Source organism: Ammospiza caudacuta, chromosome 4 (assembly GCF_027887145.1).
Source record: "Ammospiza caudacuta isolate bAmmCau1 chromosome 4, bAmmCau1.pri, whole genome shotgun sequence".
NCBI classification, from domain to species: domain Eukaryota; kingdom Metazoa; phylum Chordata; class Aves; order Passeriformes; family Passerellidae; genus Ammospiza; species Ammospiza caudacuta.
The window spans coordinates 13,075,456-13,092,530 of NC_080596.1; the positions used below are offsets into that span (position 1 = coordinate 13,075,456).

General features: G+C 44.4%; 1 protein-coding gene across 3 annotated transcripts; it reads left to right on the forward strand.

Moving 5' to 3' along the window:
- Window positions 1-322: 322 nt before the first annotated feature.
- Window positions 323-16,634, forward strand: LOC131557308 (UDP-glucuronosyltransferase 2A2-like). Of its 3 annotated transcripts, XM_058804386.1 has the most exons (8): window positions 323-367; window positions 4,042-4,936; window positions 6,701-7,333; window positions 11,264-11,412; window positions 12,626-12,757; window positions 13,159-13,246; window positions 13,869-14,088; window positions 15,279-16,634. In XM_058804386.1, exons 2-8 carry the CDS (start codon window positions 4,201-4,203, stop codon window positions 15,553-15,555), a joined length of 2,235 nt encoding a protein of 744 aa, XP_058660369.1. In that variant the 5' UTR covers window positions 323-367; window positions 4,042-4,200; the 3' UTR covers window positions 15,556-16,634. The 3 variants fall into 3 exon arrangements, with proteins under 3 accessions (XP_058660369.1, XP_058660370.1, XP_058660371.1); XM_058804387.1 differs by lacking the exon at window positions 6,701-7,333; XM_058804388.1 differs by lacking the exons at window positions 323-367; window positions 4,042-4,936; window positions 6,701-7,333 and adding an exon at window positions 9,033-9,756.
- The last annotated feature ends 441 nt before the right edge of the window (window positions 16,635-17,075 follow it).

Below are 17,075 nucleotides of genomic sequence, written 5' to 3' on the forward strand. Positions count from 1 at the left end.
GCCGCTGTGGTGGGGGGATTGCCAGCAGCAGCTCATGGGATCGCAGGCGCTTTTGACAAAACTGCATGCGGGGATCATGTTGGTTTCCTTCCCCCCTCACACAGCAGGATGTTTCCTGGGACCTGTGGGGAAGAGCAGTACTGGTGGGGTTGAGATATCTTCTGTGGCCCTGCCTGCAGGTCAGTGGCTGCTGGTTTCTCCCTGCCTTTGCTCCTCCCTTCCCTGCAGCCACAGCATTGGTAAACATTACTGCCCTCAGCACCCTGCCTCTCTGCCCTTAAAAACTGCTGCTGTCACCCTCCTGTTCTTACCTTCCTGGCGTCACCTTCCTCGTGTCACTCTCCCGGCGCAGAGCAGCAGGTCTTAGGTGAGATGGGTGTGCCTGGGTGCTCTGCCCATGCTCAGCTGCACAGAGCTGCATGTGTGCAGTCCTGGGTGGTGGGTTTGGGGTACTTTGGAGTGCAATCACCACCCCTAAACCTTCCCCTGCTCTGGGGTCTCCTGCAATATCCCCAGGGATACTGAGACCGAGGCGATGGCAGCGTTCAGTTCCAGTTCCCTGCTCCCCAAGGTGCTGAGGCAAGGGAAGAAGTGCTTGCTCTGGGTGATGCTGGCACGTTGTTGGGGCCCCTGTCCTTGCTGGGGCTCTGGGTGTGCTCCTGTCACTGCAGTTGGGATCCTGTTCCCAGCAGTGGGTGCAGCCATGGCAGCGGTGCCCTCTGGTGCTATCACTGCTGCTCCCCAGGCTGGAATGGTGACCCGGCTGCCCTGGCTCATAGCCTCCCTGCTCTTTCCCCAGATCCTTACTGCCTCAGCAGCAACTGTCCCACTAAAACAAATGATTGGCAGGACGACTGGGAAAGTCACGGGGAAAGGCTTGCCATGGGAGCATGAACAGCAAACATTCATGAAAAGGTGGATTGGAGAGAGCAACTCCTCCCTTTTGGGCTGGTCTAGATGAGTCTCATCATGCCCATACCCATGGGATTTGTAGATGCGCCCATCACCATAGCATGCAGCTTTCCCTGGGCGGTTGGACAGATAGGAGTGTGCCACATCTGGCAAGATAGGAGTGTGCCACATCTGCAGGAGGCTTGGGCAAGCCTGTGGCTGCTCCTCACTGACAAGGACAGGGTGCAGCACCTATTCTTCCACCAACAATGCAGATTCCTAGCAGGGACACCAAGCTTGGCCTGAACCTTCTCTCACTTCTTTAATGTTTTGGCTTTCAGAGTGGAAATGGCTCCCATGCCAGTCACCCTGATTGCTGTTGTTTACCTGCCAAGGTGCCCCTGCAGCATTACAGCAGCAGTGAAGAGAGTTCACAGAATCTCAAAATGAATAAAAAAATCCAAGCGCCTATAAACCTACCCTGTTTTTTTCATCCTGCAGTAACAGTGCAGAGGTAAAAAGATACAATTTATTCAAGAAAGATGGTCACGGTGAGGCAATTTTTATCTCACTAATTTTGCTGGAGTTTCCCTAAACCCTGGGGATTACAAAGCACATGTGCTTTTACTGAGCCCATGCACATGTGACTTTGCAGAATTGCTCAATCCTGTCACATCTGCGTGTAGGGATGAGCCAACTTTGAAATTTTCCCAATTCAGTACACTCCCTTCCTGGCAACATCCCCCCCCCCAAAAAAAAAAAAAAAAAAAGCTAGTGAAGACTTTTTAAAGTCTGCTTTCAGACCAGAAGCTGCTTCATTGCATTAAGTGAAAGGGAAAGCACAGAGTCATTTGGTGCTTCTTCAGGGCAAAAGCTTCCCTTTTCCCCTTCCCCACCCTGGCCCAGAATTTCTGAGGTTCTGGCTGGCATGGGGGTTTCCTAGAAATCAAAGTGCCATGCACACTGGAGCCCCCAGCCAGCCAGCACAATGGTGAAGTGACCCGTGTGTGGAAAACATCAGTTTGCATTGCCTAACTTTTGCATGAGGGCCTTAGCCTTGAAAAGTCTGTTGTTTTTTAACAAGGCTGGAAGTTGCATCACTATTTGCAGCACTTCTGTTAGTAATGTTAGATGTGTGAAATACAGACACCTAACACCATCTACTTTCTTCTGCTCCACTTCTCTCTCATGTGCTAGATTTTGTACTTTAATCCTCTCAAAATGCGTATCTTCTCTGATCTGAGTAATCTGAGTATCATCTTTAGAGCTGGCCATGGAAACAAAACAATTTTAACTCTTTGATTCCCCTAGCAATTGCTCTTGTTTGCTGTGGAGGAATTTGATACTAAAGGGTTGGAAACAAAAAAAAAGTTCCCATCTAAGGTTTTTTTCCAGAGAAGTGGTCACAGCACCAAGCCTGAGGGAGTTCAAGAAACATTTGGACAATGCTCTCAGGCATGGTGTGATTCTTGGGGCTGTCCTCTGCAGGGGCAGGAGTTAGACTTCAGTGATCCTTGTGAGTCCTTTCCAGCTCGGGATGGATTCTATGGCTCTGTGATCTGCTCTAGCCCATATGAACATGGCCTTTCAGTAGCTGCTGGGAAAATTGTAAGTTTCTTATAGGACTTCATAAAATAAGTGATATTAGCCTGAAAAAAAATCTTACTCTGGATACAGAGGTCTGTGGAGAGACTGTAGTGAAATTCCTGGCTGTAAACCCAAATTATGGTTGAAACATGCTGGCATAATAGTCCTGGATTCTGAGGGTTTAGAAAAATCCCTGTTGAATATTGTGGACAATACTTAAAAATCATTGAAATGCATCTTTAGATTCCTATATTTTCAGGTTATTAAACACTTGCCTAGATCTCCAGAATCAAGGGCCACAGAGCCAACACAGGTAACATACCAACTTTTGGAAATTTGCACTGACAACACCAACTTTTGAAAACCTCTGCAAACAAACCACAAGATTCACTCTTTGTTCCTGTTGAGTTTATATACATATCTACTATGTCACAAACAATTTTGTTTGTGACATAGTAACAAACCTGGGACCATAAAGGGAGTAAAAAAATATTTTTAGCAGTCAGACACCATATTTCTTATCTCTAGCATACAAAGACTTCCAAAGAACTTGGCTCTGTAACAACATTATAGTATATCCTGGCAAGGGAAATAGCATCTCAACCATTAAATTCCCAGTGCATAACAAAGCAATGAACAAGTACAGAATCCATGCCTTGTTGCCATCATCCCGTATTTTATTACTTCCTCCTTTTGAGAAGTCCAGCTCAGAGGGTAATTTACTTAAGCTCCTTCTGCCTGATAACCAATCCTGCTGAAGCAGCCCAGGCACAGAGGAGGGGAGCAGCAAGGAAAAGCAGCAAACAGGTGTAGCATATTGCACCTTGCAACTCAGAGCACAATGTTTATGTACCTCGGAAGACTCTGCTAGGTAAGAGTTTTTTGCTGCATGGCATTTGTTTCCCAAATTGTGTTGGATTGAGTGTGTCATTGTATGTGTGGGTTTTAGTTATAATTTTGGCTCCAGGTGGTTAAAGAACTGCTTCCAGGCATGGTGTTTATATTCAAGGGACAACTTTCCAAGTGAGAGCCATCGCAGATGATGTAGGTTTTGCTCTTTAGGGTCCAGAAGAGGACCAAACCCATGTTTGGATATCTGAACTGAGCCCACAACATGACCAGGTTGGTGGTGATGCGTCACAGGCAGTAACAATGGACTCGCTGTCCATTGTTATCTGAGAGCAGTTGGAAGCTATCAGTGACCTATTAGAACAAATTATCTCTTATTATTGGCATTTTCATCAACCAAAGGAAGGATTTGTTGACTTCTCTCAGCATAAGAAATATCAGCACTTTTAGCATCTCACTGTGAAAAAGGATGACACTTCCAAGTCAGCCCTTTGGCCTCTTATTCCTTGGCCTGCCTCTGGCATTGCTAGTTCATAGAAAAAATGCAAGGGAATTGTTTGAGTCTCAGGGCTGGCATCCAGGGGACTGGCTTCTTTGACAGCAGGGAGGATTGCTATCATCCTCTTAACAGGAGAATAGAACTCCCTCAGTGGGAAGCTAACAGGGTAGAAGGCAGAAAGGGAAAAATGCATCACCAAACTTTTTTTTTTTCAGAGCTCAGACAAAACACAGGTTATAAAGGCGCTACCTGTGCAACAGCAAAGTCTCTCTTCTGCTAAGAGTGCTAGTAAGGAGCCATCAAACACAACACAGAGGCGCAGAACTCCCAACTGGAAGGGAAAATTCCCGGACTATCTAGCCCCTGACTCTGCCATGGCCATGAAAACAACTGGCTCAAAGAAATACCTCCAGCTGCTGCTTTTTCAGTTTGCTCTTCTAGGGCCTGTCTTCTGTGGGAAGGTACTGGTTTGGCCAACAGAAGGCAGCCACTGGCTGAACATGAATGTAATGGTACAGGAGCTCATCCGCCGTGGGCACAGCTTTACCATCCTGGTAGCCAACGCTAGCCTCTTCATTGAACCCAGACCCAAGACCACGGAGAAGTTTGAGATCTATAATGTGCCCTACGAGAAAGATTTACCTGAAGCCCTGATTAATGGTATAGTGGACCTGTGGCTCAACCACAGGCCAACCATCTTGACCTTCTGGCGGTTTTACAAGGAGCTGGGAAGACTGTCCATAGGCTGGCAGGAGATGAACAAGATGATGTGCGACGCAGTGCTGAACAACCAAGAGCTGATGGCTCGTCTGCAGGGCTCTGGCTTTGACCTGCTGCTGTCAGATGCCGTGACCCCCTGTGGGGAGCTCCTGGCTCTCAAGCTGGGCATTCCCTTTGTCTACTCGCTACGGTTCTCCCCAGCCTTCACTCTGGAAAGGCACTGTGGCAAGATCCCTGCCCCACCATCCTACACGCCTGCAGCCCTGTCTGAGCTCACTGACCGCATGTCTTTTGGGGAGAGAGTAAAAAACTTTGTGTCTTACCACCTGCAAGACTATGTTTTCCAGAGCTACTGGGGACATTGGGATACCTACTACAGCAAGGTCTTAGGTAAGCCTTCTGACACTTCACTTCTCGTTATACAGTCTGTCCTTATGATCTGCAGAGCTAGGAACCCACCAGGGTCACAAAGTCAAAAGAACGGTCAGCAAGAGTTTGCCTGTTGTCCCTAAAAAGGAGCTGAGCCACAAACAGTCAGGGTGCTGTCCTGCTATGCCATTGCATACAGACAGGATCAGGGCCATTCCAAACGACGGATTTGACTTTTGTCATAATTGTAGCGTGGAGTTTGATATGACTTCCACACTATACAGGGCTCTCAGCAAGGGTGACTGCTTGCACAGAAAGCAGCCAAGAACAGAGCCATTTTCCTCATCCAGAGGACCATAACAAGGAGGGGAGAGTTTGGTGAATTACAAGCCAGCCTTGTCAGCCTCAGTAGCAATATTTAAGTGCATTGTGGCTTTGTAATAGAGACCTCACTTATGTCACTGGTCATATAAAACCAATTCTCTCTGCACAAAACAAGTTTTATTTAGCACATACCCTCCTACCCACAAAGCAAACTGAAAACAACAAACCTTTCTCTGCAGGCTTTTCTTCTGGACAGTTTTGAGTGATCAGGTAGAAAAACATGTTTATTATTAATCACATGTCATTTCTACTACCTTCCCATTGAGCTCTTCAATAAGACTTCTTGCCAATATCTCAGTGTTCAATTGCCTGCAAATACCTGCATGATGCAAGACTCCACAAGTACACCAAGCTAGTGTTATGGATACAGTACATGGGGTATCTCAGTTTGGCTCCTCACAGTCCAGCTGTGACCTTCCATGACCCACATTTTTGTTCCAGAAAGGGTGTCTAGGCAGCATGAAAACCATACCAAAAGCCTTGGATGACAACACTAGGAAACCATTGTGTAACAGCACTGGGCAGAAACCCTGTAATGATGATTCTGTTGCACAGAAAAGAGAACTTACAGTATTTCTTAACTGCACATCAGGAGGGACCATATAAATCAAATTGATGGATTTTCTGGATCAATTTATATTGCATAATTGTCTCTTAATGGCAGGCAGGAAGCCTGCACTATCCCCTCCTGGTCTCCCACGGTGCTCTGTAAGAGGCAAGTTCACATGAGGACGGTCTTACTCTGTTACTGGTGTAACTTCCTGTGTAGTTTCATGCATTTGAGATGCAACTCTTGGGCTGCAGTCCCGGATCAACAACTTAAGCATGCTCTAAAGGAATGCTTAGTGGCTTTATAAAAGCAAAAGGTTGCCCACACAGTCAGTGAACATCTTTGCTGCCTACCCAGCTGTGTTTCAAAGAGCCAGAAGAATGAAAAAGTTACCTCTTCTACCAAACAAGTAACACAGAACCTGTAGTTAGATGGGCAGGAGGGACAGGATTACCATCAGGATACAATCCTTGCTGGACTGAGCCCCCTAGGGCTGATGGCTTTCTCTGCTGCTCCAGAGGAATCGCATCTTCCAGCTTCAGCAAGCTGCTTACCACCAGAGGGTGTCAGCTGGTGCCAGTCACCTTTTTTGTGCCCTAGGTAAACATGATATTAAATGTGCCATTATCCAGTACAGGATTTCACACAGCCTACCTTTGGCTCCCTGCCCTTGGGATCAAGGCAGTGTCAACTCCCAGCCCAGTTCAGGAGTGCCACTGCTCCCGGTGAAGGAATCTCACAGAGGCATTGCCACACAGGGCAGGCTATGGCAGGGAAGGAGGTGGCCGTGCTCCTGGTGCTGCTGGCCGTGCTGGGCTGGGGGTCTGGGGGGAAGGTGCTGGTCTGGCCAGCTGACAACAGCCACTGGCTGAACATGGAGAACATACTACAGGAGCTTGTGGCCCGGGGCCATGAGGTGACTGTGCTGCTGCCTTCGTGCTTCCTCATCGTCAATCCCACCAAGCCCTCACCCTTCCAGTTTGAGGTGATTGAGGTGCCAATCACCAAAAAGGAGATGACTGACTTAATGGATAAAATGTTTTATTTTTTTTTTTATGAGGAGAAAGAGCTACCTATCTGGAAAGGTACTTACAAGATAGTTCAAATGATGTTGCAGATGAAGAACATAAACAAAATAATTTGTGATGGAGTTGTGAAGAATGAGGCCCTGATGGAAAGACTGAGGGCATCTGCCTTCGACCTCCTTTTGGCAGACCCACTGTTTCCCAGTGGGGAGCTGGTTGCTGAGAAGCTGGGTATCCCCTTTGTGTATACGTTCCGGTTCTCCATGGGCAACACGGTGGAGCGGCTCTGTGGAACACTCCCAGCACCTCCTTCCTATGTACCAACCACCCTAACCAGCCTAACAGATAGGATGACCTTCTGGCAAAGGCTGAAAAACACCCTCGGCTATGCTCTGCAAGATTTCATGTTTCACTACGTTCTCTGGGCAAACTGGGATCAATACTACAGTGAAGTTTTAGGTAAGGCTGGTCTCTTTCCAGAAATTACATCTGCTGTGCATACAAGAGTAAATTCCCAGAGATGAGAGGTTAAGGCACAAATCAGGAGCAAGACAGCCCCAAATTCACTCTCCTTTCAAAATTCCTGCATCAAGTCAAGCAATCCAGGCAAGTACAAACATTGCCTGTTAATCCTGACCTGCTACAGAGGTAGAGCTAAGTCTGTACAAGTACTGTTGTACACAGTAAAACAGTGCTAAAGCACTTGAAACAGGGCTCACTAGTCATATTCATAGATAAATCATGACATAAACTAAGAACAGTAAAATACTATATACCCAACAAACACCAGTACTTTTTTTCCCATAGCACACTTCTTGCTACCTTGTCTCAAAATTAGAGGCAATATCCTCATCTGGACCTTTAAAAATCCAGGAGATTAGATCTGCAGAGACATGGTTCTTGCTTTTCTGAAAGTGTCTGAAAAACTATTATAGTTATATTTATTTGTAAGTGGTTTTTAATTTTTAAAAAAATAATAGTTGTACAATTATTTTTCCATTTTTGCTCTAGGTGATGCTTAAAAAGAAACAGGCCAAACATATGCATTGCTAGTGGGGAGATAAAATGGGTATTTCAATATGAGACTTTAAAGTGGTTTTATTTATATTTCACTAGTAAGGTGTAATTCTGAGTAACAATTTAGCTGAGAGAGCTAAGTTGTTAAGGTATCCTACTCTTAAGAGTATCCAGCGGTGCCTTTTTGTTTCTTATCATATTATGATGACAGAGACTAGAAAATCTTGTGCTGGCTGAAGCACAGTTTGATGTCTGTTGTGTAAGCCTCAGAGCTGTTTGGATCTTGTGGTGTCTTTTTTTATTGTGAACTGCAAGGTTTAGCAGTTAAGGCTCCAAGTGCAATACCCGTTTGGTTAGCTTTCATGGGCTGCATGATGGATTTGCGCTGAAAAGTTTTGATAACACAGAGATGTTATAATTAGGGCTGAGCAGTGCTTACAGAGTGTCAAGGCCTTTTCTGCCTCTCAGCCCACCCCACCAGAGAGGGGGCTGGAGATAGACAAGAAGTTGGGAGGGGACACAGCTGGGACAGCTGACCCCAACTCACCCCAGCCCATAATGCTTTTGTGCTCAGCAAAATAAAAGATATGGGGAAGAAATTTGTCAGGGCTGATGTTTCTCAGGGACTCACTGGTCATTGGCTGGTATGAGCAACTGTTCTTTTTGCATCACTTGGTTTTCTTGCTCTATTTCTTTTTTCCTTTTTCCTTTTTTTTTTTTTAAGTTGTCTCATTCTCAATCCATGAGTTTTTTAACTTTTGCCCTTCCTTTTCTCTTCCTACTCTGGGAGATTCAGAGGCTCTGTGGTGCCTAGCTGCCTATCAAGATTAAACCACAACACAAGGAAAAGGCTTCTAGTCTTCACATGCTGCAAAATGCACTTTGTGGTGAGCAGATAGGAGCTGCTATAATTTTGAGATCAGCTGTGGCTCTGCAGAACACTCCAGAATGGGTTTTACTGCTTGCCCAGCCCTCCCATGAATGTCGTTTTGTGTTATGATGTTTGCCAATCTTGTCACGTTTGCCAGCCTAGTCACCAAACAAATGCCACTTGTAATTGGCTGGCTCTAAAATATTTGCACAGTGAAGCTGTGAACTGCTTCCAGTTCAGTCAGAGCAGAGTCGTACATGGAATGCTGAAATGTTGGGGCCAAAGTTCCCCTGGCTGCTCTGGGCCTACACATACTGCTGCAGCACTGCTTTTTGTGGGAGGGTGGTGGTCTGGCCCACCGATGCCAGCCACTGGATCAATGTGAAAGTGCTTCTGCAAGAGCTCGTTCTCCGGGGTCATGAAGTGACTGTGCTGGTGCCTTCATGCAATCTGCTCATCAACTACCAGGACACCTCCTCCCCTTTCACTTTTGAGGTCCTGCAAGTCCCCTTTAGCCAGGAGACCCTTGATGCCTCCATGGAAGACTTTCTCAATTTCTGGATGAATGAAGCCTTTAATCTCTTCCCCTGGGAGATCATGTGGAAGATGAAAGAGCAACTGGAGGTCTTTACCAATATGTCAAAGCAGACTTGTGACACTTTGGTGATGAACTCTCACCTGATAGCAAAGCTGCAGCAGGCCAAGTTTGATGTTCTGATCGCTGACCCCCTGTCTGTAGGTGGGGAGCTTGTAGCAGAAATGCTAGAGATCCCTTTTGTCTACAGCTTCCGCTTCTCAGAGGGGAATGTGGTAGAGCGGCTGTGCGGTGGGCTCCCGTCCCCACCTTCCTATGTGCCTGCCAGCACAATGGGGCTGACACACCACATGTCCTTTGTGGAAAGACTACAGAACTTCCTCTTTTATATTTTCATGGATTTATTTTTCCTGAAGTTTTGGCAAGATGAATGGGATGGGTACTACAGTAATGTCTTAGGTAAGGCAGCTGTTGAGTAGTTTCTTTTCTTGCATAGGTTGTGCCTTTTGAATGCTTTGGGACCATCGTGCTGTTGTCTCAAAATACTCTTTCTCAAAGGCAAGCAGAGGTGGCAATCCTGAAGTATCTTGCAATTCTGCATAGTGCAGGTTGCTGAGTGTGAGTTCAGATTCTCAACAATAAATGCTGTCACCTTTCCCTTTCATCCACCATTCAGAGTTTGAAACAGTCTCCTTAAACTACAACATACCCGAAAATTTTACTCCAACATAGTACAACTCAGGCTTGATTCAACATTTAACAGAGAGTTCGTTTTAGTACAATGGACTTTGAATATTTTCCAGGGTATCTAAGTTTAGGCAGATAACAAGTGAACAGCAAACACAAGGGCATTTCTTCTGTTTCTGTCCAATCTTTTCCTGCATTTGCAAAGAACACCTTTGTGCTCTGAAAACTAGTCCCTCTTTGCTGGATTTAATTTTTTAATCCAACAGAAAGATTTAATTACACCTTTATATCACTCTACTTGTAATGCAAACTTAATTTTCACTTCAGCAACTTTATAACTGATTCATTGCTCTCTAATTTAAATATAAATAAAAAATTACTGGTGTAGATTATTATACTTATCAGCTAGTGTAAGAAGATGCCCTATGGATAATTTTTACCTTGCTGCTTATTTAGCTTGATTCCTGCTTGCATTAGGCTGGCTTTGGAAAACTGTTTCTCAATACTTCAAACCCTTTTACGCCCCAGTTTAACTTTGTGGAGAAAATACTGCAAAGAAAACTTGCATCATCTACCTAAGAATATATATTTTTCCAAATGGTAAACTATAAAGCATCAATTACCAACAGATTTTTTTTTTCGGATGGATTTCTAGAAATATTGGATATTGCGTAAAATGATATTAAAAGTATCTATGAAGTTGGCCAATTTTTCCCAATATGTGTCAGAAGCAGCTGACCCAGTCCTCAAGAATACTAGAGATGTCTGTACCGGTGTTTTATTGTTATCTGAGCAGCTGCTAAATGAGTCACCATTTGAAAAATGCTACAGAACTTTGTTTAAAAACTTTCCTCCTCCCTGACAGGTGATCATCACTCTGATTCACTCATGTTTTATTTGGAACTAAATTTTCTGTGATTGTTCTCTTTCCCAAGTGTGCTCTGTTTTTACTACAAGGACAGGTAATATTCAGCACTACAAGAATTGCACTTCTATATCAGATACTAAAAGCTTCTCACTTGTACTTCTCTAAAGTAATCACGAAGGTTCAAAATCCTTTTAAGGATTGTACCTTGTGCTCCTGGCCACCTGCTAAAGCTGAACACAGGTCAGGGCAAGGAATAGATCCAGATTTGTTGATGTTTTCATTTTATGCATGGTTTGATAAACTATGCTGATTGGGAGTGCCAAAAGACAAAGGTAAGGCTCCTGTTTCACAATCCAGAACAAACAAGGTCGCTTCGGGGCATGTTGTAAACCTCTTGTACCTTGACCACAGGAAGGCCCACAACCCTGTGTGAGACGATGGGGAAAGCAGAAATTTGGTTAATCAGAACATACTGGGATTTTGAATTTCCACGCCCTTTCTTGCCCAACTTTGAGTTTGTTGGAGGACTTCATTGCCAGCCTGCAAAACCATTACCAAAGGTATCCCAACCTCATTTTTCTGTTGGCTCGTTTGTTACAATGGCTGTTTCTCTCCCTGATAACCACACAAGCCCTGTCTTGCGAAAGCTCATTGTTATTTAGCATCTGTCCATCCTTGTCCAAACTGAGGGCTGGTTTACAGCCTACTGTCTCAAAAGAGGATGTCAGCACAGGGTAATAGAGTGTCTGCTTTAGGAGAAAATAGATGCTACCTCAGGGTACTTAAATGTAATATTTAATTCTAAGACACAGACTTGCAGCCCATGATAACATTGAAATACCTGATGCCAGAAGGCACTGTGACAAGACAAATTCTTTAGGTAAAACGGGGTCAAAACTTGCAGAAATACATGAGTGATAAACACTTTTTCTATTGTACCTTAGTTTAAGACAGCTAAAAGGGAGTAATGCACTGAGTATCTCCAGCTTATGCTCTCTGTGAATTGAAGTATTCAGGTGGAATTTGAAACTCCCAAATACTGAAGATGACAACATGACTCCAGTGTAGATTATCTTTCCTGTAGGAGCCTTGGAAGATATAGGTCATCTTCAGTGCAAGTTTTCTACTAAAAGAAACCTTCTAACTCTCTTCCCACTCCCCTGTAGCATGGGTTGAGCTTGGGGAAAATGGATAACCATTCTCTTTCGCATGTTACTGCTCCAGTTCACATGATACTAACTAATAAAAGGAACAGGAAAACCTATTGCTCTGATTTGTAGATGATGTTTTGAGCAATGTGGTACATTGTAAGAAATGAGAACTGTCTGACTAGCGAAGTGACAGCACCAACTTGGTGAATCTGTGATCAGGATGCTGAAACACCCTCTCAGGTTTCAGCAGAGCTATATAATACAAAGTACTTGTTCCAGTAAAATCCAGAACCATGATCATGCTAAGGAGAGTGTCATAGAGTATGTATGGTCGGCTCATGATAATGCCAGGATTCATTCCTGCTGCCTGAAATGAATCCCAAAACTTGCTTTCAAAAAGACAAAGCACCTGTCACCTGTCTTAACTTGTCCCGCTCCTCGTTTGGGAGAAACCGACTGTTTTCCACAGGCCCAGGTCAGTCTTTGTCAAGCCCTTCTGTCAGGAGGCATTCACACCACCATCATTTCCTGAATAAGCTGAAAAGGTTATGCTCTCTGTTCACAGAAATCTGTGAAATCTGCATTGTGCAATTACCCCTGGTATGTTTTCTGCCTCTCCTAGGAAATGGAAGAATTTGTTCAGAGCTCAGGGGAACATGGTGTCATCGTATTCACTCTTGGGTCAATGGTCCACAGCCTAAGTGATGAAAAAAGTAATGTGATTGCCAAAGCCCTCAGCCAGCTTCCACAGAAGGTGAATTTCTTTTCAAGCCTCAAACAAGTTGCCTTGTTTTTTTCACTCCCTTTCATGTTTGGAGTGGCCTGTTTACCTGGATCCCTGCTGGATGTGATACAGCCAGGAAGCTGGGTTCTCTCAGAGAGACACACAGCTGAGTTACTTCATGGGGAGTTGTGGTGTTTCACCTCCTCTGACCCAAATGACATGGAGGTGCATCTACACGCCAAAATACAAAAATCACTCCATGCATTTTTTATAATTAGCATAATAACCGCTCAAAGAGTTCAACTGCAGCCAAAGCTATCTAAATTATTGGAAAAGGTATATGGGTTTGAGATAAAGCTCTAAATTACATGCAATAATACAGAAAGGCATGTCACATGCACTGTGTTTATCTTATTCTTCCATTGTTCAAGGTCCTATGGCGTTACAAAGGGAAAAAACCAGAAACTCTGGGCTCCAACACCAGGATTTTTGACTGGATACCACAAAACGACCTGCTTGGTAAGACTGTTTCTATGTGGGATGGATTGCACACTTGGAAAAACTGTTTCCTTTTTTCTTTCCACTAGAATTGTTAAATCTAGCCAGAACCATGTAATGAAACCAAGTGGATACACTTACTTTCACAGCTTAAGCTGCAGAGCTTTGCTCTTGGGAGCCTTTGTCTCCTAAAAGGCTCTGACTTTGGTGAGCTTGGTGGCAGTTGTCTGAAGGGCTCATAAGCACCCGTAGGCAGGAGTAAAGACCAAAGCAGAGATGTACTCTGGAGTTGGATTTGACCTCTGCAGTTCATCTCCAGGACTCATTCTTCAAAATGCTTGACCTAAGCAAGGTTGAAGCACGGGTCTGTTCTGACCCTGATACCGTGTGAAAACTACAACTGCACAATAGCAAAGGGCTGAAGTAACTGTGGGGTAGTCTGCATGGATGTGCTGATTCACATGTTGTGTTAAAATAATTATGACTTTGTGAAAGCTAAGCATGCAAGCTCTGCTGCTGATCCAGAGGTCAGGGCTGTTTCCCTTCTCTAGCAGGGCATTGTCCCCTCTATGCAGTGTTCACACCCCAGTGAATGCACCCTGCCACAGCTGCTGTAACACACCCCTCTCCTTCTTTGTTCCAGGCCATCCTTTGACAAAGGCCTTTATTACACATGGTGGGACCAATGGGCTCTATGAAGCCATCTACCATGGGATCCCAATGGTTGGGATTCCCATGTTTGCTGACCAGCATGACAACCTTGCTCACATGGTAGCAAAAGGAGCTGCAGTTCAGGTGGATTTCAACACAATGAAGACACAGGATCTGGTTGATGCACTGAAGACAGTAATTTACAATTCCACGTGAGTTTTGCTTTTGTCTTACAGTACTCTTGCCTTAAGCAGATGTCATTAAAATCCTGGGCTGCTCATGTGAAAAATTCTGCTGGCTCTTCTGGGAATGGAAAATGGAAGAGTAGCTGAAGTTTGGATTTCAGATGAAGGCCATCTTTCCTGTCTGAGAATCAGCATTTCTCAAAAAGGAGAGATAAGTAATTGGCTTTTCCTTATACCGCATTTTATGAGTGCTTTGAGAAAAACAGGTCTTGGAAACTTCAGAGGAGCTTTTGAGAGCTCTCTACTAGTGTAAATCCTCTGGAGGACATAATTCTAGTTTTATTAGATCTTAGCTGCCTGTAGTCATAACAGTTTTTTCTCCTACCCCTGACTTAGCAGTATTCTTAGGTTATTGTACCTATCAGTCAGGACTCAGAGGAGAAGGAAGCCCAGCAGCCGGGATCGCTTGCTAAGGATAAGACCACAGACAAAGGGATTGGAAAAATGCAGAAGTCCTCAATCTTTAGCAGCAACTCCCATCCAGTGTGAAGGACAGGTGTTCCTTCAAGTAAGAACCTGCAAATTCCTGAATCAAATGGGCCAGCACTGATGGAGGTATCTAGTATCTGAGGGAGTCAGCCACGGTGGAGGTGATCTGTAACAACCTGGATGGCAGCTGGTACATGAGCCTGACACCATAGGGTCTGGAATCCCCTCAGGTCAGTTGGGATCAGCTTTCCTTGCTGTGCCCCTCCCAGCCTCCTCACTGTGGGGTGGTGTGAGAGACAGAAAAGGCCTTGACTCAGTATAAGCGCAGCAGTAAGGAAAACATCCCTATTGTATCAACACTGCTTCCAACACAAATCCAAAAAATAGCCCACACCAGCTACTACGAAGAATGTTAACTATCCCAGCCTAAATCAGCACACTATTATACTGGAACAGAAATGCTGTAAATGTTTCAATTTTTTTTTAAGGAGTATCTGGAATAATTTTGAATAACTATTTTGTAAAATACTGGCTTTCTCTATTACTATTTTTAACCAATTTTACACATAGAGGAATAAACTGGACGAGCTTCAAATATATTTAAATAAGACTGATGAAAGTAAAAGCAGGACTGTCTACCTTCCTCAAGAGGACTGCCAGGTGCTAAATGGTTTATTTCAGAAATAAGTGAAAAATCTCTTCGGTTTCTGCTTGTTTTTTTTCCCCAGCTATAAGGAAAATGCTCTAAAGTTATCCAAGATACAGCATGACCAGCCTGTTAAGCCTCTGGACAGAGCTGTCTTCTGGATTGAATTTGTGATGCGTCACAAAGGAGCAAAGCACTTGAGACCAGCTGCTCACCATCTCACCTGGTACCAGTATCACTCTCTGGATGTTCTGGCATTCTTGTTCACCTGTATAGCCACTATTGTCTTCATTCTTTTCAAGTGCTGCCTATGTTGCTGTAGAAGATGTGGCAGGATTGCAAAGAGGAAGACAGAATAGACACCTTGTTTCCATCAGCAGTTTTCTTCTCCTAGGCTGACTCAGCAAGGCATTTATGCACATTGGCTGGTGAACAAGCTTATTGGGATGTGCTTTAAGCTGGGCTTATCATGAATGCACCACAACAAAGCTGCTGTGGGGCAGAGCTGCTTACTTAGACAGCAAATTCCTTCTTGTCTAAATAAAACTAAATTATAGTTGCTTTATCCCTTGGAACCATGTTAGCTGATCACACATGGTCCTTGCCATGGTAATTATTGCTCTATATTTTCAAATATCTCAAATATTTTGGTATATTTCATAAATTCAGCCTTGCCCTATGGGTCTGCAACCAGGCTCCTTATCCTAACTCTGTCCTCTCCTCTAGTGTTATGCAGGCTTCATCACTGATTCACAACCAAAATGCCTCCTCTCTTGTTAGGAACTCTCCAGACTAGACAGTGAATCCAAGATCAGGGGCTCCTAAAAAGTGCCCATCTGAAGGACCACAATCATGAAAACTGGGAGCTGCAAGTGGCAAATGCACTGACTACTTGGGGGCTGAGTGGAGATTAGAATCCTGAGACCACCATAAACATTACTTTCCTGGGAACCATTTCTCTTTTCCATTCAGTCAGGAATTCTTACTTCACAGGCCATCATTCTAACTGCAACACTGCAGGGGCATGAAAACCACCTCTGTCAGGAACTTGCCCACCTTAACCCGAAAGGCCTCTGAGCTATGCTAATTGATAAATGCAGGAAAACCTCCAGAGAGGGAACTTGCCAAGAAGTAACATTCCATGTGGAAACAGTGCAATAGCCACTTGCCTTGCCTGAAGAGCTGGAGAGAAAATAGTGCTGCACTTGGGTCACATAGGAGTGGTAGTAAGCATAGTACCTCTTCAGGTGTTAAAGATACCTTTAAAATGCTGCTAGTTCAGGCCTCATGTTCCAGGTAAGGTTATTTCACTGCTGTGCCTGCTTACTCAAGAAAAATCCCGCTCAGATTTTAACTGACATTTTTAAATACTCTGGAATTGTTTTCAAACAGAACATGATTATTTGTTTACATAATAAAATTCCTTATGCCACATCAATTTTTTTTATTAGTATTGTCATGTTTCAACATCTGCTTAAACTTCTTCATACTACAACACTTACAAAAGCTCAACTGTTTCCAAACTATACAGGGGTTACAAGAAGAAAACTGCATATCATGGCAATTTCTGGTATACTGTTCCTGTTGTCATGATGGAATCATAACCAGGAATATGCACAGTGAATAGAAAGGGGAACTGCATGACACTAAGGCCCCAAATCAGAAAGGGGTTGCTGTAACTATTCAGAGAGGTGGGTGGGTCCCTAGGCACAGCTCCATCCGGCTGGATCACTATGAGCTCCTGTCACACAGTTGCTGAGATGTTGCTTTGGATGCCAGAAGGCCAGCAAGCCTCCCAGCATGCTGCACAGGTATCGGTCAGACAGGGCTAACAAAGGACACTGGAAACAGGATAGAGGGGAAAAGCTGGACAAAGTGC